Here is a 24,314-nt window from a genome sequence, read left to right as displayed (position 1 = left end):
GTTCTGGCCCTTGATGAGCTTACAATCTAGAGACAATAGCACCATATTTGTCTGGAGGCTAATTTAAGCAGTAGAATTTGCTAAATTAAGTAATTTAGTAAATTTGCTAATTTAAGCAAAAATAGCAGAATCTATACTTCCTTCTGTGAAAATAACTGAATTCTTTCATATCATTACATGACTTTTGAATTGTTTCCCTCATGTCCCTATCACCTGATTGGAAGAGGATTCCCAATTCTGAATGAGGAAAGGCAAATTAAATTTATATGGGATTCCTCAGACATGACTAAGAAGAAATGCCTTTGGTTAAACTACAGAATACATTTTAAAACTAAAGTTGGTGGCAGCTTTGGGATTAGATGAAGCAGAGTGATTTATGCATTCACACTTTTTTCCCTTCCATTAGCCAAATAGTCAAAACAAAACAAAACCCAATCAAACACACAAAGCAACAAGAACAACAGAAACAAACCATAGTGAATGACTACAGCTCTGGAATAGAGTTTGAAATCAGGGAGCGCGAGGCCTCCTAGTTTTTCTTCCCAAAATAACTTTAGTATTCAGGGTTTTTGATGGTTCTGTATGGAATGCTAAGATTGTTCTATTTCTGTGAAAATGCTCTTGGAATTTTGATAGGGATTGCACTGAATCTGTCATACTGCTTTGGGTAGTGTGGACATTTTAACAATATTGATTCTTCCAATCCATGAGCACAGAATATCTTTCCATTTATTTGTGTCTTCTTCAATTCTTTCATGAATGTCCTACAGTTTTCAAGAGAACAGAGAACCGATTGAGGGATAAGGGGTAGGAGAAATGGGTCAACTGCTTTTTTTTTTCAAGTTTAAATAAATTGAATAAAAAAAACCCACAACAATAATGAGAATTAACCACCAGACAGAAATAATGACAAATACATGTAGCTATACATATCCATATGTAAACAAACTAGTTAAATTCTAAACAGAGGTAAAAATCAATGTTCTTCAACTTGTATTAACATTTATTACTAATCTTCAGTATGTTTTGGGAAGTCAGCAGATATTTATACAAGCATCCATCTAATGTTGACGATCATTTAATGCTTGTACCTTTTGATACTGGCCTTAGTGATCTGGTTGCTGTCACGACTAGAAGGGTAACATGTACACTAACCAGTTCTGGTGATTAGTTAAAACAGAGATGCACACATACACATGCACACGCACATGTGTGCACTAGTTGTAATTTTTGGTGTGTATATATATAATATATATATCTGAGGGGTGTCTGCTAGTCATAGTCACAGATACTGATATACACATATACACATGCACACATACATGTACAGGACAGGTGTACATTGCCCCAGCAACCCCACTGGGGAATGATCCTCTCTTGTTTAAACCATGTTGGTGAGGCCTGTGTCCCCCTGGTGGTCCTATTCTCACTCTGATCAGGTTTGAGGTCTAACCTTCTCTCCGATTGCTTGGCCCTGCCACGGGGGACTCCAGACCATCCACGGTCATCGCCACGCTCCCGGTGGGGCCGAGCAGCTCGTCTTGCCACGGACCTGTGCCGTTTGTCAACTCCGGGTCCAGCTCAGGGCTCTGCACCGAGTCAGGCACCGACTCGAACGCGCTGTTCTCCTCCTCCTCGTCGTCCTGCGAGGAGAAGACGGTGCTCTCGGAGATCTTGGCGCTGTCCACGGAGGAGAAGCGGGTGTGGCTGGAGAACCTGCTGCCATTGTAGCAGGAGGGGCTGTAGCAGGAGGCGCTGTAGCACGAGGAGCTGTAGCAGGAGGCGCTGTAGCACGAGGAGCTGTGGCAGGAGGGGCTGCAGCAGGACGTGTCACAGCCCTCGCAGCTGTGGTCCCCGCCCTGCCGGGGACTGGAGTCGCTCTCGCTCCCGGTGCTGAGGAGCGTGTCGCTGTCGGGGACAGTGCCGTTGGCCACGCCCGAGTGGCCGGGGGGCGCCGTGCCTGGCGTGGCGCCCTCAGGCTCCTGTCCATCCTCTTCCCGGGAAGGCTGCTCAGCAGCTACAGTGTCCACCTCGCTGAGCCCGTCCTTCTCCGAGGCTTCCTTGAGGGTGGGCTCGTCCTCGGCGCTGTCGTCGTTGGCGCCGCCATGGGCGGAGGGCATGCTGTGCAGCAGGGTGTGGATGCGCAGGTAGTGCGTGCGCGGGGTCTCGGGATCGCCGCAGGCAGACGCGATCACCGTCTCCAGCTCGGACACCGGCAAGGAGCACGGTCTGCTCTTCCTCTTTGCAGAGGCCCGAAGCTGCAGCCTGTCCCCGCCCTGCCCCAGGGCGGACACGTCGCCCTCCTCTTCCTCCGCATGCTCCTTGTTCTCCTCGCCCCCAGCCCGGCTCTCCGTCGCCGCGTCCCCTGTCCCCAGCTCCCCGGGGCTGCGTGGAGCTTCCGCGTCCTCCAGCAGCTCGGCTGGGGGCTCCTCCCCTCCCAGGTCCAGCCGCTCGGCCAGCTCTTCTGCACTGAGAGCGGGCTCGGCGTCCTCTCGTCCCCCACCCAGGGGCGCCCCAGCCCCGTCAGGTCCTGCAGAGACCGCGCCGTCGTCTCCTGCCTCGGTGGTACCTGCCGCGTCCTCCGCCTGCGTGGCAAGCGCCAAGCCCTCGTCCCCTGCAGCGTCACCGGAGCTGCCCTCGCTGGGCTGCACGGGCTTCGGGCTCCCGGAGGGCTCGGGCGCACCGTGAATGGGCTCCGCACCGCTGCCCGCCACCAGGTTGCCCTGAATTTCCACTGGCTCAGGTTCGGTACTCAGGGAAATCTCTTCGTCATCTGCGGGCAAGAAGAAAATGTCATTCCTTCTAGAAGAGGGAGGGCATTAGACTATTCGTTTACTCTGCCGACATGCAAGCCATCCTGAGAGATTTCTGAGTTTGGATACTGGATGTAAGGGTTGATGAGTGTTTCTCACCGCCAAAGCTGTGCTAAAAAATTCTGCAAGACTGAGTTTTCCTTCTATTAGTGACAATCTGCAGTCGGGACATATTTCGGGATTCTGTTTCAAGATAATTTATTTATTTGGTTAATATACCCAAAACCTAGAGCTACCCCAGTTCTGGATACATGGCAGGTGCTCAACAATGTTTGCTACATGGAAGATTTCAGAGATGAGGAAAGGGTATAATTCCTCGTTAATTATAATGTTGAGTGTGTTTTCTCTGGTTGGGTTTATCAGGATGGCAGAATGGTTAAGTCAAGTTTTAGGCAACCAGAGAGAAGAAAGGGGCCAGGTGATAGAAGCCAGCCATAGTCCTTCAGTGGCTCAGACTAGGAACTGTCCAACATGTGAGGTTATCACAATGGAAAAATAAACATGGTCTCCACAACAAGGAGCGGCAATCACTGGTTACCCCTACCTTCCCTCAGCTGCTGGCTCCACCAGACCCCTGCCAGATGTAAACCTCCTGCTTTTAACACTCCTGCAATTCACTCATTGAAGAAAAACAATCTCTCTAGTTAATTGTAAGGCTGTCCTTACGCTATCCTGAAGGAAGAGTCAGTTTTATTCTCAGAATGTAGAAAAGGCTGAGTCTGAAAAGATAAAACAGGGTGTTTTCCTACAATCTGCATTGTACATCACCCATAGAGAAGTGCAGCTGGAGCTTAATGAGTGGGCAGTGATAAACTCCAGCCTCTGAGCTCTGAAAACTTAATTAGCTTTAACCACACCTCATAAATGCGGTCCAGGAGGACCAACCAATTCTCAGCACCATCTACACTTAGAACAGGGGTCATGGGAGAAAAGTGGAATTATGAGGCATCTCATCATTCTTACTTGGAAATATGTCTGGGCTTGAAAAACAACACTGGATGATTCTGAAGTTTTCTGTCCAACTGATATTTTTCATTTTTCTCTGATATTGTAAAAGCCATTGTACAATAGTAGTTCTTCAATAATATGACATGAATCACATTCACTCATGTTTCTCTTTCATTCATCCACATATGCAATGATTAAACATCCACAGAGCACCTCCTGTGTAGGTGCTGGGAGTAAAATGATAAATAAGACATGGCTCCATACCCAGGCTGGCCTCACTGTCAATCTCATGCCACTGTCTACCCTACCCCACTCAAGTGCCATGGTTATTGTATTTTAGAAAAGGGAACCACAGCATGGCACTAGGCTAGGACAAGACATGAAGTTCATGCTGAAAATACCTGGGTGGATGGAGGAAGTGATCTCAAATCGGAATTGCAGCTGTCCACTCACATGATCTGTTGGAAGCCTGCGGCCAAGTGTGTAGCTGACCACCCTATCCCTAAAAGGAAATAGGCATCATTACAGATCTGGTTAGTACCTGACCTCTTAAAGATCGCACAGTGTTTTCTATACCAGAAGGAGAGGCAGGCACTTCCAAGGAGGCCCTGGTAATAGGACATGATCTGCTTGGGTGCATGTGAGACCATCCTGAGGTGAAGGCGGGAAAGTTGCTCAACAGCAATGACAAACTTTAAGAAAATCCTTATCAAATATTCTAAAGCAGGGTCAGCCCATGGGCCACATCTGGCCTGCTACTTGTTTTGGTACAGCCATGAGCTTTTCACATGTTTACGTGGGTAGTAAAGAAGCAAAAGAAGAGTAGTATTTTGTGACAAGTGAAAATCATATGAAATTCGAACTTCAGTTTCCACAACTAAAAGTTTAATTGGAACACAGCCATGCTTATTAGTTTATTGTCTGGGGCTGCTCTATGCTACAATGGCAGAGTTGAGTAGTTGGGACAGAGAACCTAATGTCTACAAAGCCTGAAATAATTACTACCTGACCCTTTACAGAAAGTCTGACAACTTTTGATCTAACTACCCTACCCCAACCCAAAAAAAGACATGGATATCTTGCTTGCTTTTCTTGTACAAGCTGACAGTTTCCAAATATACCCTTAATTATGGACAGTCATGGACAGTGCCAGCACTGTTTTATGTATATATATTTATATCTATCTGGTTACTGGAGTGATGTGGAATGCTGTGGAATGCTTCAGAAAGGGACCTACTGCAGAATGGAGCAAAGCAGGATTTGTGGGCGAGGTTCAGTGGCCTGTGAGTTCCGGTTGCACCAACTCCAGGGTTTCACATAGAGAATCAGAAACTCCATGCTGGACTGGCACCATCCCCTTTGCCCCCTCAAAGAAATTTCTTAATTATGAAGAAATTTTCCAGGGGAAATCAATCTGAAACTTTGCTTTTGGAGTTTCACCAAACGTAGCTTCAGCAGAGTACACTGCCCCCTACCTTGGCCAAAATAGAAAGAGTAACTACTCTGGAACATTTCAGGAATGAACAAATCCTGTGTGCTCAATGGTAACAAAGATATTCCCAAACCACTTGTTACTCAGATGATTCTGTGCATTCTATTTACTCATTTTTCACATTCAAATAAAATGATAAATCACTGGCTAGTAATATTTCTTTCTAAAAAACACCAGCATTATGAAGCAAACAGCACATATCCCAATGATCAACTTACTTGGTATTTTTCTCTGGTAAACCATGGTTTGGTATTTGAAGTTCCTAAGAAATCCATTAAATAAAGCATTCTATACAGGAAAAATGCAATAAGCCATAATACTTTGTTTTTTTTAGAAAGGGCCTTGGTCAATATTACAAAGTCGATCTACTCTGACCATAAGAGAGATCCTGAACCCAAATCTAGCTGAAATCAAGGGAGGCCTAAAGGTAGTCAGACAAGGAGACAAAAATTAAATTTATTTTGCTTTGCATTTGCTTTCCAGGCTGTTTTTCTTTGCTTCTCACCCACTTTATCAACTAATGTTTTTTGAGCCTGTGTGATGTAGAATATTGATACTGCAGTTGATACAAAGCATGCAATTGCATAGTCCTGCCTTTAAATAGCTTAAATCTAGCTGGGGGCATAGGCAGGACCTCCTAAATGGTTCAAGGCAGTAGTGATATTTCCACAGGAAGCTGAGGGGGTCAGGGCTCCAGGGCAGCAGGGGAGGAGAGAACAAGCTGATGGCTGGGATGTTATAGGCAAAGGAGTCCAGGGAGCCTTCTGAGTAGCTTTATTTTAACAGCCATTCAGTATGTTATTTACAAAGCAAATGGTTATATAGTTTGGTCATGGTGTGCCAGGGACTGCTTCACAATCTTTAAGTACATTTTCGGTTAGTGCTCAGAGCTATGAATGAAGAGTGCGAATACTGTGTGTGACACACTGTGTGTAGCTCCAAAAATGTCAGCTCCCGTTGGCTTGTGAGTTTACAGCATGTGTATACGCACACCGCTGCATACAAGCCATAAGCTGCACATATCTAATTAAATGTTCCTAATATTCACCATAAGTGACTCCAAAGTCCTTCTGAAAAGGCAAAGATCATTAAATTAATACTTGGAAAGATTTGGAAATCCTGCAATTTTTTAAATTCTTTTGATGTCATTCTAAGGGTTACATCATATTGAAGCACATATTTATGGACAGAGAGCTATATCTAGTGTTTTTAAAACCAGTTGCTGTTAGCTAAGAGAATATATATTATATGAAAATATTTTATCTGGCCAGTTTACTTTAATGAGAATTGTGAGTGGACATGAATGTAAAAGATACAGAACACAGAAACATTCTCATATACAACTGAATTCTGCAACTAGTATAATTGCTGTCATTCCCTGAGAATTCATGCTTTTGAAATTTCACACAATTATGCAGCATTTTCTAAAAACACTAAGCACAAAGCAGGCATATTAATGGAATAATATTCTTTATAGTAGAACAAATTTTAATTTCAACCCATATGAAAAAAAACTGAATTAAAGGCTTCTTTCAATATTGTATCTTAAGATTTTTTTACTCTATTGCATAAGTATTGAATATGGCAACATAATCAATGTTGCAGCTTGCAGGCCTCCCCTAGCCAGCTGGCCGAAGCCTAGTGATACTGGGGTCTGAGTCACAGTTTACCCTATGGCGTGTCTTTCCAGGAGTCTCTGAACTGGCATTGACAGCTTTCCCAAGAAGCGCTTGATGATGGGTCGGCTCTTGGCAAACTTGTCCTTCACCTCGATTTCCAGCACATCAGTGGGCAAGGACACAAAGCTGAAGTGCTGCAATGAAATAATATGTCACATCAGTGAACTGAAAGGTGCGAGGGCTAGCCAATTCCCAGCCTGCCTTGGATGAAGTCATTACAGAATCTCCCAGTGGCAACATATATGTATATATACCCCAAGGCCTTAGACTTGCTGTGAATTCTGTTTATTCAGTAATGAATAATGGCAACGATGAGGTGCTTCCTCAGTGCTTAACAATAAGATTATTCTCTGAGATTGAAATACTATAATCAACTCATCTTAGAGAGAAAGAATGCCACCCTGGCCTCACCATACTCAACATACTTAAAGAAAGAACAAAACAAACTCATCTATAATTAAAGAAATGCACTTTAAATCAATAATGCAGTATCTTTTTTCATGATTAGAATGGCAGAGATTTTTGAAAGTTTGATAATACTCTGGGTTCTTGAGAGTGGGAAAAGACAAGAACTCTCTCACACAGTATTGATGGGAATGTAAATTGATTTGGCTTTTGGGAAGGAAACTGGCAATACTGATTGGCATTTATACTGCAAATTCCCTTCAATCCAGAATTCAGTTTCTAAGGATTCTCCCTCTGGATTTACTTCCACAAGTGTGCAAAATATATATTTTATAAGGATGATCATTGGAGCATTAAAATAACAATAGAAAAAGACTGAAAAGACCAAATATGTCTATCAAAAGGAAACCAGTTAAATGAAGGATGGTGTCTTTGAAATGGATAACTCTGCTGTCATCAAAAAGAAACAGGTAATTATGCAACGACTTGAAGAGATACTTGACAGACTAAGTCAAAAAGCAAGGTGTAGAAGAATATGAAGAGGGATGCCATTTGTACATTGAACTGAAGAGGGTTCTAGGAAGTGGGCTGATAGGGGAGGGGAGACTGAATTCAAAACTGTTCATTTTTAAATATGCACACTTTATGACTTTTAAAATAAAGGTAACAGCAATTAAAGGAAGACTGTGACCATCAGAAGTTGGCTTGGTCAACAATGAAAGTGTAGAAAAGGAGAGGGAAGTAAATGTTGGCATTGCCCAGCTCAATCTGGGAGGAGGGTGTCTTAATTAATATTGAATGGTACAGCACCTATAATAGCAGAAATGTGGAATTATTTTCTTTTATTCTGATTAATTCTTAAAGCAATGTTTTAAGTTTAATTGATTTTTAATTACAGAGATGAAATATGTATATTGGGTGTGCTAATGTTAAAATACCTTCTGTACCATCACAATAGGCTAGGGCATGCTGCAGAAACAAACAAATTTCAAGTCCCTATGACTTGTGGTGGTTATCTTTTGTTCCACGCTCATACTGTCATTGTGGGCTGGTAGAGAACTCTGCTCACTAGTCACTCAGGTAGCATGGCTGATGGAGCAGACATTCTCTCAAACATTGCGCACCACAGTGACAGAGGGAGAGAACTTGGTAGGATCTTCCTCCTGCAAATGTGTTTACTTCCAAACCCAGCTCATTATTAGAATTAGACACATGCCTCAGCCAACCACAGGGAACAGAAAGTATGATACTACAGCATGTCTGGGAGATAAGGAACGGAAATATTTGGTGAACAGCATTAATGACTTCCATACCCTCCATGCAGCCCTTCTAATTTTCATTATAAATTAGCTTAGTTCACTTCTAATTCCTAAGAATCAATCATTCCCAGTACTGACAAAACTGGATTTATGGACAGGCTAAGCTTGAGGATCAAACCCAGAAGCAGGTACTCCTCTAAGAAGGCCTGTCTGGGTGAGAATTCAGGCCCCATGTCTCAGGTCTTCAAAACTTCTAGATCTTTCGTTCAGTAATTCCATTCTGAAACATATTATAATAGATCTTTATTATTTATTATTTAATATTTTTATTGAAATATAGTTTATATACAATATTATATTGGTTTCAGATTACTAACTTAGTGATTCATCAATTATGTTATTAAATGCTCATGAGGATAAGTATAGTTACCATCTTTCACCATACAAACATTATACATTGATCTTTATTTCCCATGCTATACTTCCATCTTTGTGACTATAAGTTACTTTAGAATTTAAAGTTTGTACCTATTTATCTCCTTCACCTATTTCATCTGACTCCCACCTCCGATGGTAACCAACTGTCTGTTCTCTGTGTTTATGAGTCTACTTCTGTTTTTGTTTTTTTCCAGATTTCATGTATAAGAGAAACCACATGGTATTCCTATTTCTCCAAATAGCTTATTTCACTTAGCATAATACACTCTAGGTCCATCCACATCATTGCAAATGGCAACATTTCAATCTTTTTTATGGCTGAGTAGTATTCCATTGTATATATGTACCACTTCTTCTTTACCCATTCATCTATTGATGAACACTTAGCTTGCCTCCATATCTTGGCAACTGTAAATAATGTAGCAATAAAAATAGGAGTGCATATGTCTTTTTGAATTAATGATTTTGTTTTCTTTAGGTAGATTCCCAGAAATGGAACTTCTGGGTTGCATGGTATTTCTATTTTTCTTTTTTTGAGAAACCTCCATACTGTTTTCCTTAGTTGCTGCACCAGCAGTGTACAATCCCACCAGCAGTGTACAAGGGTTTCCTTTTCTCCACATCCTTTCCAACACTTGTATCTCTTGTCTTGTTGGTATTATGCAGTCTTACTGATGTGAAGTGATACCTCACTGTAGTTTTGATTTGCACTTTCCTGATGATTAGTGAAGTTGTGCATCTTCTTCTTGTGTCTGTTGGTCATGTGTCTATATGACTTCTTTGGAAAAATGTCCTTTCAGGTCTTCTACCCATTTTTTTAATTGGATTATTTGTCTTTTTGTTGTTGAGTTGTATGAGTTCTTTATATATTTGGATATTAGCCCCTTATCAGATACATCATTTGTAAATATATTCTTCCATGCTGTAGGGTGCCCTTTCACTGTGTTGATGGTTTCCTTTGCTCTGCAGAAGCTTTTAGTTTGATGTGATCCTACTTGCTTATTTTTGTTTTTGTTTCCCTTTCCTCGGGAGACATATCTGGAAAAAATATTCTAATATTGATGTTCAAGAGTTTACTGCCAATGTTTTCTTTTAGGAGTTTTATGGTTTTAGGTCTTATATTTAGGTCTTTGATCCATTTTGAATTTATTTTTGTGGTACATTAAATAGTGATTCAGTTTCATTCTTTTGCATGTAGCTGTCCAGTTTTCCCAACACCAGTTATTGAAGAGGCTGTCTTTCTCCACTGTATATTCTTGCCTTCTTTGTCACATATTAATTGACCACATAGGCATGGTCAATTAATGTGCTTTCTATTGTATTCCATTGGTCTATGGATCTGTTCTTGAGCTGATATCATACTTTTTTGATTACTGTAGCTTTGTAGAATACTTTGAAATCAGCATGATATCTCAGGTTTCTTCCTCAAAATTGTTTTGGATATTCAGGATCCTTTGTAGTTCCATACAAATTTTAGGTTTAATTTTTCTAGTTCCATGAAAAATTCTATTGGTATTTTGATAGGGATTGCACTGAATCTGTAGATTGCTTTGGTCAGGATGGCTATTTTAAAATACCATTCTTCCTATCCACGAGCATGGAATGGCCTTCCATTTATTTGTGTCATCTTCAATTTATTTCATCAATGTTTTATAGTTTGCAAAAATACAGGTCTTACACCTCCTTGGTTAGAGTTATTTCTAGGTATGTTTCTTTTAGATACAACTGTAAATGGGAGTTTTTTCTTCATTTCTCTTTTTGCTGGTTCATTATTTGTATACAGAAATGTAACAAATTTCTGTACATTGGTTTTGTATCTGGCAACTTTACTGAATTCATTTATTAGTTCTAATAGTTTTTTAGTGGAGTATTTAGGGTTTCTGTATATAATATCATGTCATCTGCAAATAATGACAATTATACTTCTATAGGTCACCTTTCCATTAGAGCATCAGATTCTTAATTTTCTTTCTTGGATGCACTTTAGGCACCAACTGTTAGACCTTTTATAATTGGACAGCAACAGCAGGAAGAAAGTTGTACAAGACGCAGAGCCAGGCTATGAGCTGGAATGACACATGCAGTATTCCTACAGTGCTAAGCCCCCTTTCGGTAAAAGTAAATTTTCATTGAACACAGGTTGTTGGGACTCTTACTTTTGCTTTGGGGCATTGGTCTTAGCCCTGGTTCTCAGACTCATCTGACGAGCTTTCACAAAAATACCCACTACTGGATACCAATCTTGACTAATTGCATTTGATTCCTGTCAGGGTAGAGCTGAGCCCTGGTAGTGTTTCAAGTGCAATCAGAGTGGGGAATCACATTTACCTCAGTAATAATCCATTTTAATCAAATAACTCATTGCTGGGAAAATATTCTTTAGGTCAAATTCAAATCTTCCTCTGTGGCTTATATATTTAGTCCAATGACTCATACCATATTCTTCAAACTCCAGTTTAACAGTTTATTTTTAGTCTTGGCATTCTAAATAATAGCAATGGACAGTAGTGGGCCTCTGCCCAACAGATGCCAGTAACAACTCCCTAGGTGTGAAAACCAAAAATGTCTCCAGACATTGCCTGATGTCCCCTGGGAGGCAAGTTGCCCTGGTCAGGAATCACGGATGTCCCTCCAATCTTCAGCTCCCCAGACAGATGTTGGGACTAGTGTTTAAATATGTGGACTGTTTTGGTTTGCATTGTTACTTATAGGCCATTTATAGAAATAAGATACTTTATTTATTTGTTGTATTCTACCTTGTGTCAGAAAAATTATGAGGTAGATCTTCTATAAAAAGAACTTCCATAAATTGAACTTACTGAAATAAAGCTAAGTAAAGGAAATATTTAACTGACAACTATATAGACTGGCAGCAGTTCCATAATGGGTAACTGAGGCAGAGACTGGGAGAGCATTGGTAATAAGGGAGCCAATGGCTCAGGAGAAGGGGAACGTTGGCCATTCACTCACAAACACTTGTGGAGCACCGCCTCTGCCCTGGGTGCTAGCGACACAGCCACCACTGTTAAGTGCTGGACCCACAGATCTCTAAGCTTAAAGCCTCAGCGGTACATTGCAGGTAGACAGTGATGAAACAGAAAGTGCTGAATGTCAGTGAGAGCCATGGTATAAGGGAAAGAAAGGGGCCACAAACTCCCCAGACTGCATTTCCAAGATTAAGGGCACATGGAGGCACTGAAAGCTAGGCATGAAGAAAGGGGCCAAAGTGATCAGGAAAGAGAGTGATAGAAGTAGGGGGTTGGGTATGGACGGATAGTAGACTGTAAAGAAGTTGGAGAGCTTGTGATAGTTTAACAAGATTTAGGGTGTAAGCATTGGAATGGTTAGTTGGTGATGAATGGAAGTGAAGGTCAAGGAGACTGATAAGGTCAAGGAAATTCGGATGTCTGATAGGTCATTCATATGGGTCCTTATCATCACAATAATGGTAGATCTTGGATAGAAAGGGAAGATGTTGCAATAGGTAGAAAGGTCTTTACTGTCATGGCAGAGTAAATAATGGGACTCATAATTGCCTCAACGTAGCCAAGACAGTAAGGATATTAATATGAGAGGGTGATACTATAATAAAAAATGAGGAAATAGTTGTGGGAAATTTCAGAGACATTTTCAACATGATTTGGAAAGTATATTACCTTAGACATTAAGGGAAGAGCATGAGAAAAGATGAACCCAGTCTGACAGAGAGGAAGTAAATTCTGTGATGCATTTATGCTCACTCATAAACTTAGGCAAGTAGGGAATGGTTGAGAACTGAAAAATGGTGGAGCTGGTTAACATGGTTTAGATCATGTTGCTTTTGAAAAGGCAGCAGAATATTCAGGTACAAGGCAGAAATACCAACTAGAAACCAAGATTACATGCCTGGAGATGTGGGATAAGAGTGGCCCTAATTGTTATGTGAAACAGGTCATGTTATGCAGTTAGAGGGGGCATCTAGTTTTGTTTCTCCTCTCTTGCAGCCAGACATAGGCGGAATAAAACACCGGCTCTGTTCACAAGAGTCTGCCTGGTACCACTCAGCCAAACACTATTATTCATTCCTGATGAAAGTCATATGGACCAGGCTTGCTGCTTTCTGTGCAAAAGTTCTCCAAGGAGGACAGCAGGAAAGGAGGGAATGGAGCACGCAGGCTGTAGCTTCTCCCCCTTAGAACCTTGCATGGCACATGATTTCAGTTCAGGTGGCACTAATCATTGAGTCTAAAAATAGTGCCGTCTAAAGTCAATGATAATGACAGAAAAACAACTGCATTAGTAGAGAGTTGAGAGTAATTATTTTCCCTCACTAGCAGCAATACAGGATTTTATATTAAGAAGTGGTACCCTTGGAGTTTGGATGTAGAAGACCTGCTACTCTAAGTGGTGTGTAGCTTGACCTCATCCTAGGAAGGGAGCACCAGAGACAATCCTACTAGGACATGTGCCCTGCAACTGTGGGAATCTAATTGTTTTAAATAGTAAAGGCTGTTCTTCCAAATTTGTGATAATATTGAAAGCTTACATTTCTTCTTATGCCTAAGAGCAGGTTAACTGGGTCTTGACTGGGCCTCTACCATCGCCATAACAGGCTCTGAGAATCCTCAGTCTCAGAACAGAATATTACTGATTTTATTGGCAGGCACTGCCATGATAAAGTTAGACCAAGATTTACTTGTGGCTGGCGGAGTGGGAAGCAAGGTCTGTATATGTGGGTACATATAAATATGTAATGTATATGTAATTATATATTATTCATAGAATATATCTGATACAAAAGTATATATTATACACACATGCATTCTATCTATTTCTGATCCATATGCATATTTATATCTCTAATCTTTTGCTTCTGGATATGATTCAATTAAACATCTACAAGGAAGGAATGGGATTAGAAAGCTAGATTAGAAACCAAGAAGACCAGCTTTGCTGTGTGATCATTGCAACTTAACTAAACTTTCTGTGCCTACTTTACACCTAAGAGAGAAGAAAGAACTGTTCTCCCTGCTTTACTCTGGGCACTTTGTTGGAAACTTTGTTGGAAATTTATCATCTTTGTTGGTGTAGCTCCTCCTCTGCACACCTTTGTCGACCTTGTTTCTCTTACCTTCAGGAGCCAATATCCAATCAGTCACTGAGTCTAAACTCTTATTCACTCTCATGTCCTTTCTCGCCTCTTCACTTTTGTTGCCACTGGCCACGTATGGCCCTTGTCCTTCCTTGCTCACATAATGACCTCCTAAATCTTCCTCGCTCACATAATGACCTCCTGAATGGTCCCCGTCTTCAGCTTCTCTCTTACAGCTGCCAGTAAAGTGATATCTCTGAAACACAGACCTGATAGTTCCATTCTCCTCTGTAAGAACTTCCCCTTTCTTCTCACTTACAGGATGAAATCCAAATTTCCTAATGACACATTCAGTTCCTGCCAGCCTTTCATTTATTATCCTGGTTCCCTGAAAACCGCATTTTTTTTCACACATTTTCCAGACTTACTGCCTGACTAGAAGTTGTTCCTTCCCAACGTCCTTGCCATGCCAAACTCCTACTCAACCTTAAAAAGCCATTCACATGAACTTTCTTCTTTGAAGCCTTTTCTGGCTTTGGAAACCACCAACAGAGACAGCTGTTCTTTTTTCTGCTTCCATATCGCCTCCACAGTTCTTACCACACTGTTTATTTTCTTGTGGTTGATGAGGATGCACATGTAGCATCTGTTTTTAGTAAAACTCATTGCACACAGAAACCACATATTACATGCACACTGAGCACATTGATAGATGAATGACTAGCCACTGCCTGAGGTGATTCCATTCTAAATCGACACTGAAGCTGCAAAAGCAGAAACATGGTCCAAGATTGTAGGTGGACTAAAGTACTCTTCTGTGAGCACTAGGCTGACCTTCAATGCCCAAATCATGCTAGTTATTAATGTGGTAGAAAACCTAAGAATTATATTATAGTGTGTAAATAAGAATTAAATTACAGCTGACACTTGAACAACATGGGGGTTGGGGGCTCTGATCCCTTGTGCAGTTGAAAATCCAGGTATAACTTTTAACTCCTCAAAAACTTAATGACGAATGGTCAATGTTGACCAGAAATGTTACCAATAACATAAATGGTTGAGTAGCACATAGTTTGTATCTTATATGTATTATATACTATATTCTTACAATAAAGTTAAGCCTGAGAAAATGTTTTTGCAAATTGTCATAAATCTGCAAAAAATGTTCCAATATGTTTGCTGAAAAAAATTTACATATAAGTGGGCCTGTGCAGTTCAAACCCATGTTATCCAAGGGTCATCTGTATATGGATACACACACACACATGTACATAATATGGATTATATTATAGGGAACTACTATCATAGTGACTATAATATAAGGACTATACTATGGTGGACTTTTCTGAAACAAAAGCAAAGTGAAATTCCTCATTTGGGCATGTGATGTGGACCATCTCACAGGCTAGCACTGAAGAATAATAAATATGTTAGGGAAAACTGTGAATTGACCCTCAAAATTCTCACTCTATCCCTGCCACCTACAATCCCATAGATTCCTTCTTTAGGGCTTGTGAACATGATGGATGTCACATCCATGATTTGGTTGCTAATCAATGGACTCTGAGTCAATCAAAAAGGATTGTCTGGGTGGGCCTGACCTCATTACATGAGCCCTTTAATTTGAAAGACTGGGCCTTTTCTGAAGTCAGAGAACTGGGAAGTGTTAGAGGGATTCAACACAAGGGAGATTCTCCATTTACTGGCTTCGATGATGGGGAGGGCCACATGGCGAGGCCCAGAGAACAGCCTCTAGGAGCTGAGAGTGGCCTCCAGCCAACGACCCAATAGACCTTGTGAATAATCTTTTCTCTAGACAGCCTCTAGATGAGGATGTAGGTCAGCCAACACCTAATTTCAGCCTCTTGGACCTTGACCAGAGAATCCAGTTAGGCTGTGCCCAGACTTCTGCCTTAATAGACTATGAGGTAATAAATGGCTTTTGTTTTAAGTTGCTAAATTTATGGTCATTTGCTACACAGCAATAGAAACCTAACAATATAACCTAAATTAGTGTAAGAGCAGGATGAAGATACTTCCTGAGTAAGTATGTAGTGTTATTTATTGACAAGCAGTGTTTATTTAAACACTGTACTGTAGCATCTCCTAAGCTACATGATGTCAAGAGTTCCAAGAAAAAAAATGGGGTCTGATGAGAAGCATGGGTCTAAACAACAGGAAACAGATTTTTTTTTTTTTGCTGTCAGGTGACACAACACTTTAATTAGACATATGGGTATCATGAATCTGCAAGACAGAATACCGTGCCTTCCTGTTGGACTGCAGCACCTTCCCTGGGTGTGTGCATGTGTGTGTGTGTGTGTTTTATATGGCAGACTGCTGTTAGGTAGATCATGGTTTGGAAAATTGGTGTTTTGTGTCCAGTTATAGTTCAAAGTGCTGAGGGAAAAATAACTGCCAAGCAAGAGTTTTCTACCCACTAAACTCTCATTCAGGAGTGAAGAATAATTAAAGACATTTTCAAATACATAAAATCTTGGGAACTTTACTATCCACAAACTGTCAGGACCTTTTTCAGACTTATAATTTATAAATTATAATTATATCATTATATATAACTTTAAATCTATTTTTAAAATAGATTCAAAAGAAAATAGGAAACCTGAATAAATCAATAACCATTAAAATTGAATCAATAATCAAACATCTCATCACCATGTCACTTTATAAGTAAATTTCATCAAAACTCTTTGGAACAGATGATCTCTATCTTATATAAACTGTTCAGGAAGTTAAAAATAAAAAAACAGGCAGTTATCTAAATCAGTTTTGAGGATAAGATGTCTTGATACAAACTGTAGAATAACATTATAAGAAAATAAAATTAAAGACATCTTATTTATTAACATACTTATAAAAATCCTAAATTAAATTGCTTTCAAATCAAAAGCAGCATTTGTATGAAAAATGCAATGTCTTCCAGGCTGCATACCACCTGCGTGATCCTTCCTCTGAGATCAGGGGCCCCTCCCTCCTTGGCATTCCCAGTGTTCTTCTGAGGGTGTGCAAGACACAGACTTTTATTTTATATACTAACTTCACTTTACCTTACTTTACTACTAAAAAAATGTTTCTCTGGTTTCATTTTTCTCACCTATATTTAAATATATCATCTCTTGTTATATTGTATGTATTTTACATATTTTGAGGAAAAAGAAGGGATGTAAATATTTGAAAGTGTATGCAAGATTCTGTATGGCCTCAGAATGGGCACTGCATGCTCCTAGGAAAAATCAGGTCACTAAATGTCCCTTATCTAAATAAATGGGCCAACAAATGGAGCCAGACCCCCACTCTCCTCTTCTCTCCACCATCTGTTAAGTGAGAAAATCTTTGCCTCCCCTTTTCCCATGTTAGCCTCTAACAATGGGGTCATCACACTGCAGAGAAAAGATGAGGGGATGCCCAGACACCGACCAAGTCTCCATTTCTTTTGGAGGGATCACACGCTGATCCCATGGATTGCTAAAGTGACCCCTTGCCCAGCTCACTCTATTCCTTCATGAGACATTAGGAGGCACTGGGTTTTATTGCTGCTCTTAAAACCTCCACTTCTATCTTACTTCCTTGGAGGTTGCAAAACAATGCAAACAGAGTAGAACAAGGGATAGATACTTTAGCTAGTCAGCATCAAACTGTGATCCTGAGTCCCAGGTCAATGAGTGATGAACTTGAGGCAATGCCTGGGAACTAGAGGTAGAACTGCTGGAGTCTTTCTGTTCATAAGGTGATGATCCATTCACAAGTTTCTTTCATAAAAAGGGTTCAGCAGCTGGTTTAACCAATAAAAGAACTGATTTGGTGCTTGCATGACTGCTAGCACCAGGTTTGCATTTGGAGAAGCTTTCTTTTCCATAAATTTTTCCATTAATGGTTTTTGAGTTTACAACACTGTGTACCTTGTCCAGGTCAAAAGTGCAATTTAATTTTTGATTACATTACCTCTTAACCTCTAATCAATCAGACTGAGGTTAATAATCTATTTTAAACCAATCAGAGTTCGGTTAAAACTTGTTAGGGCAGGCTGATTACAGTAATCATTTAGCAATTGTGCTTACCTTCCGGAGATCGCGGGTCTCAGCTAGGCACCCCTATTTATCTCTAGCGGATGAGGCTGGTAGCCAACCTGGTCTGCTCAATCAGTCAAGTTTTGGCAATTTCCCTGCCCAATACATCTCATTCTTATTTGTCTGTGATGTTGTTGGGGTGATTAACTCTGGCAAACCACTTATTACTACTGGGCACCTGGAAGAATACTCTAATGTTCAGCCTGAGCCTGGAATCACTGCTAAATGAGAAAGGTATTGTTGACTCTGCCCAACAATGGACCCACAGGCAGCCCCAGCACTGGAAGCTGCCTAGAGCTACCTGCACTGTTTAAAGTTCCTCTCAGGCACTAGAGCCCTATGTTATGTGCACTAGGTGATACTGAAGGGACCCAGTGGATCACAGGGAGGCATACAGCTATTTATATCTACAAATACACTTCTCCATATTTGCTGCTCCCATCCTGGTCCAGGCCTCATTGTCTCTTTCTCAGCTTCTGCCATTGCCTCCTAACTGATGCCACCTCTCCCACCCTGCCCAGCATCAGCAGGGTGTAAGAGTTATTTGTTCCACACCTCACTGGCATTAGTTATTGCTGATCTCCTTTCTTTTAGCCATTCTGGTGGGTGCATAGTGTTATCACACCACTTCTAATTTCTGGTCCTGGATGACAAATGAAGCTGAGAACCTTTTCCTGTGATTTTTGGTGTTTGGACATCCTCCTTTGTGAGGAGGCTGTTCAAGTCTTTGGTCCATTTTTCTGCTAGATTCTGTTCTTTTCCTTTTGATTTGTAGGGGTGAGTTTGTGCCTTCTACATAATTGGCCTTTTGTATTTCTATATAGATTCAGAATTAGCTTGTCAAGTAACATTAAAAACACCTCTTAGGAGTTTGGCTGGGATATCACTGAGTCCACAGATCAATCTGAGGAAGAATTAACACCTTAGCAATATTAAATTTTCAAATCCTTGAACATAAAATAGCTCTCCTTTTATTTAGGCTGTTTTTAATTTCTCTCAGAAATGTTGCAATGCTCAGTATAGAGACCTTTATATTTTTGTTGGGTTAATTCCTAGGTATTTGAGTTTTCTGATGTTATTATAAATGATATTTTAAAATTTTCCTAAATTTTCTCCTTGCATATAGAAATATGGAAGCAAAGGGGATTTTCTACAATAGTTACTGGGAGAACCTTGTCAAGCTCCTGGAAGTAAACTTCACAATATTGTGGGGTCCACCCTACAGTTGTATTCCTCAGAAGTTTTAACCATCAACGTTTTGCGCACTGACCCTCCAGCAATTTATCAATGACAGTTCAGGTTTTCCTACCCTGGCTTTTGTTTCCCTGGCAATCTCTGCTCATTAGTCTCTGCTCTAGTAAACTGTGACTTCTTGCATTCATCTCTGTGTCTCTGCAATCTTGGGGCAGCAGCTTTCCCTACATCCTCCCCTCTCTTGTGAATACAGGGAGAGTTGTTGATATTTCAGTCTGTTCAGCTTTTTACTTGTTAGGACTGAGTGATGACTTCCAAACTCCTTTCATGTGGAATCGGAAACTGGAAGTTGCAAAGCAATTTTTAAGATGAAGAAAAAAGTTGAAGGACTTTACCTATTTATTAGGAAGCTACAGTAATCAAGGCAGAGACATAATGATGAAAGGAACGACAGACTGTTCAGTGGAAAGGAATAGAGAGCCTAGACACAGATTCACACATATTTGTTCAATTGAATTTTGACAAAGGCAACTGTTCAGTACAAAGAGGAAGAAAATCTTTTGAACAAATAGTGCTGTAACACAAAAATTAACCTGAAATGGAGGGAGCCAGGATGGCGGTGTGAGTAGAGCAGTGGAACTCTCCTCCCAAAACCACATAGAATTATGAAAATGTAATAAAGACAACTCTTCCTAAAATAGAGACCAGAGGACACAGGACAACATCCAGACCACATCCACACCTGTGAGAACCCAGCGCCTCGTGAAGGGGGTAAGATACAAGCCCTGGCCCAACAGGACCTGAGCGCCCCTCCCCCCGGCTCCTGGAGGTTGGAAAGAAACCTGAGTGGTTTTTTTTTTCTTTTTTGGCGAGTGCTTGTTGGAAGCCTTAAAGGGACAGGGACCCCAATAGCAGGGAAACAGGGGAGTAAGACTGGTGAGCGGGCGCCTGAGACCGGCGCCTGAGGACAAAGAAAATTGTGCATTTTTCCCTTTTTTTTGGCGAGTGCTTTTTGGAAGCCTTAAAGAGACAGGGACCCCAATACTAGGGAAACAAGGCAGCAAGACCAGTGAGTGGGTGCCTGAGACCGGCGCCTGAGGACAAAGAAAATCACACATTATTTCCGTTTTTTTTTTTTTTTCTCTTTCGTAGTTGCTGTTGTTGTTTTGGTTTGGAGAGTGCTTTTTGGAAGTCTTAAAGGGGCAGGACAGGAAACTTAGGCCAGAGGCAGGGAATCTGGGGATCTCTGGGCGCTCTAACCCCCTGGGCAACAGGGAGCAGAGAGGCTCATTACAGAGATAAATAACCTCCTGGCTGCTCCCCCTCCAACGGGATTCCACCATTTTGGAGGAACAGTCCCAGCCAGGCCACCCCCACAGCGACAGCAGAGATAAACTCCATAGCAACCGGGTAGGTAGCAGAAGCCCTGTCTGCACACAGTTGCCAAGCATAAGCCACTAGAGGTCGCTATTCTCCCAGGAGAGGAAGGCCACAAACCAACAAGAAGGGAAGCTCTTCCAGCAGTCACTCGTACCAGCTCTGTAAACTATCTCTATCACCATGGAAAGGCAAAACTACAGGCAGACAAAGATCACAAAGACAACACCTGAGAAGGAGACAGACCTCCTAACCAGTCATCCTGAAAAAGAATTCAAAATAAAAATCATGAACATGTTGACAGAGATGCAGAGAAAAATGCAAGAGCAATGGGATGAAGTCCAAAGGGAGATCACAGATGTCAGGAAGGAGATCACAGAAGTGAAACAATCCCTGGAAGGATTTATAAGCAGAATGGATAAGATGCAAGAGGCCATTGAAGGAATAGAAACCAAAGAACAGGAACGTATAGAAGCTGACATAGAGAGAGATAAAAGGATCTCCAGGAATGAAACAACACTAAGAGAACTATGTGACCAATCCAAAAGGAATAATATTCATATTATAGGGGTACCAGAAGAAGAAGAAAGAGGAAAAGGGATAGAAAGTCTCTTTGAAGAAATAATTGCTGAAAACTTACCTAAACTGGGGGAGGAAATAATCGAACAGACCACGGAAATACACAGAATCCCCAACAGAAAGGATCCAAGGAGGACAACACCAAGACACATAATAATTAAAATGGCAAGGATCAAGGACAAGGAAAGAGTTATAAGGCAGCTAGAGAGAAAAAGGTCACCTATAAAGGAAAACCCATCAGGCTAACATCAGACTTCTCGACAGAAACCCTACAGGCCAGAAGAGAATGGCATGATATATTTAATGAAATGAAACAAAAGGGCCTTGAACCAAGGATACTGTATCGAGCACGACTATCATTTAAATATGATGGCAGGATTAAACAATTCACAGACATGCAAAAGCTGAGGGAATTTGCTTCCCACAAACCACCTCTACAGGGCATCTTACAGGGACTGCTCTAGATTGGAGCACTCCTAAAAAGAGCACAGAACAAAACACACAACATATGAAGAATGGAGGAGGAGGAATAAGAAGGGAGAGAAGAAAAGAATCTCCAGACAGTGTATATAACAGCTCAATAAGCGAGCTAAGTTAGGCAGTAAGATACTAAAGAAGCTAACCTTGAACCTTTGGTAACCACGAATCTAAAGCCTGCAATGGCAATAGTCACCCTAAATGTAAAAGGACTTAATGCACCAATCAAAAGACACAGAGTAATAGAATGGATAAAAAAGCAAGACCCATCTATATGCTGCTTACAAGAAACTCACCTCAAACCCAAACACATGCACAGACTAAAAGTCAAAGGATGGAAAAACATATTTCAGGCAAACAACAGTGAGAAGAAAGCAGGGGTTGCAGTACTAATATCAGACAAAATAGACTTCAAAACAAAGAAAGTAACAAGAGATAAAGAAGGACACTACATAATGATAAAGGGCTTAGTCCAACAAGAGGATATAACCATTCTAAATATATATGCACCCAACACAGGAGCACCAGCATTTGTGAAACAAATACTAACAGAACTAAAGAGGGAAATAGACTGCAATGCATTCATCTTAGGAGACTTCAACACACCACTCACCTCAAACGATAGATCCACCGAGCAGAAAATAAGTAAGGACACACAGGCATTGAACAACACACTAGAACAGATGGACTAACAGACATCTATAGAACTCTACATCCAAAAGCAACAGGATATACATTCTTTTCAAGTGCACATGGAACATTCTCCAGAATAGACCACATACTAGCTCACAAAAAGAGCCTCAGTAAATTCCAAAATATTGAAATTCTACCAACCAATTTTTCAGACCACAAAGGTATAAAACTAGAAATAAATTCTACAAAGAAAACAAAAAGGCTCACAAACGCATGGAGGCTTAACAACATGCTTCTAAATAATCAATGGATCAATGAACAAATCAAAATAGAGATCAAGGAATATATAGAAACAAATGACAACAACAACACTAAGCCCCAACTTCTGTGGGATGCAGCGAAAGCAGTCTTAAGAGGAAAGTATATAGTGATCCAGGCACACTTGAAGAAGGAAGAACAATCCCAAATGAATAGTCTAACATCACAGCTATCGAAACTGGAAAAAGAAGAACAAATGAGGCCTAAAGTCAGCAGAAGGAGGGACATAATAAAGATCAAAGAAGAAATAAACAAAATTGAGAAGAATAAAACAATAGCAAAAATCAACGAAACCAAGAGCTGGTTCTTTGAGAAAAGAAACAAAATAGATGAGCCTCTAGCCAAACTTATTAAGAGAAAAAGAGAATCAACACAAATCAACATAATCAGAAATGAGAATGGAAAAATCATGACAGATCCCACAGAAATACAAAGAATTATTAAAGACTACTATGAAAATCTATATGCCAAGAAGCTGGAAAACCTAGAAGAAATGGACAACTTCCTAGAAAAATAGAACCTCCCAAGACTGACCAAGGAAGAAACACAAAAGTTAAACAAACCAATTACGAGCAAAGAAATTGAAACGGTAATCAAAAAACTACCCAAGAACAAAACCCCGGGGCCGGACGGATTTACCTCGGAATTTTATCAGACACACAGAGAAGACATAATACCCATTCTCCTTAAAGTGTTCCAAAAAATAGAGGAGGAGGGAATACTCCCAAACTCATTCTATGAAGCCAAGATCACCCTAATACCAAAACCAGGCAAAGACCCCACCAAAAAAGAAAATTACAGACCAATATCCCTGATGAATGTAGATGCAAAAATACTCAATAAAATATTAGCAAACAGAATTCAACAGTATATCAAAAGGATCATATGGGATCCTTTTGGATCCCAAAGGTCATATACCTTTGTATATGGGGTTAGAAAAAGGTCCAGTTTCATTCTCCTACATGTAGCTGTCCAGTTTTGCCAGCACCATCTGTTGAAAAGACTGTCATTTTGCCATTGTGTGTCCATGGCCACACAAAGGTATATATACAAAGGTATATGACCAAGTGGGATTAATCCCAGGGATGCAAGGTTGGTACAACATTCGAAAATCCATCAACATCATCCACCCCATCAACAAAAAGAAAGACAAAAACCACATGATCATCTCCATAGATGCTGAAAAAGCATTTGACAAAACTCAACATCCATTCATGATAAAAACTCTCAGCAAAATGGGAATAGAGGGCAAGTACCTCAACATAATAAAGGCCATATATGATAAACCCACAGCCAGCATTATATCCAACAGTGAGAAGCTGAAAGCATTTCTTTTGAGATTGGGAACAAGACAGGGATGCACACTCTCCCCACTGTTATTTAACATAGTACTGGAGGTCCTAGCCAAGGCAATCAGACAAAACAAAGAAATACAAGGAATCCAGACTGGTAAAGAAGAAGTTAAACTGTCACTATTTGCAGATGATATGATACTGTACATAAAAAACCCTAAAGACTCCACTCCAAAACTACTAGAACTGAT

The 24,314-nt window shown here is 40.7% G+C and overlaps 1 protein-coding gene across 5 annotated transcripts in view; it reads right to left on the bottom strand.

Annotated features, from left to right (window-relative positions):
- Window positions 1–24,314, bottom strand: part of HECW1 (HECT, C2 and WW domain containing E3 ubiquitin protein ligase 1) — a 394,788-nt gene that overhangs the window by 105,753 nt on the left and 264,721 nt on the right. For all 5 annotated transcript variants that reach the window (XM_073239079.1, XM_073239081.1, XM_073239080.1 and 2 more), the window contains 3 exons: window positions 6,924–7,066; window positions 4,163–4,263; window positions 1,454–2,773 (listed from right to left, as the gene is read on the bottom strand). In XM_073239079.1, the coding sequence (XP_073095180.1) occupies window positions 1,454–2,773; window positions 4,163–4,263; window positions 6,924–7,066 (1,564 nt within the window). The remainder of the gene's footprint in view (window positions 1–1,453; window positions 2,774–4,162; window positions 4,264–6,923; window positions 7,067–24,314) is intronic.

The sequence above is a fragment of the Manis javanica genome, chromosome 6 (genome assembly GCF_040802235.1).
Source record: "Manis javanica isolate MJ-LG chromosome 6, MJ_LKY, whole genome shotgun sequence".
In the NCBI taxonomy this organism is placed as follows: Eukaryota; Metazoa; Chordata; class Mammalia; order Pholidota; family Manidae; genus Manis; species Manis javanica.
This window is presented reverse-complemented; position numbering and strand designations above follow the sequence as displayed.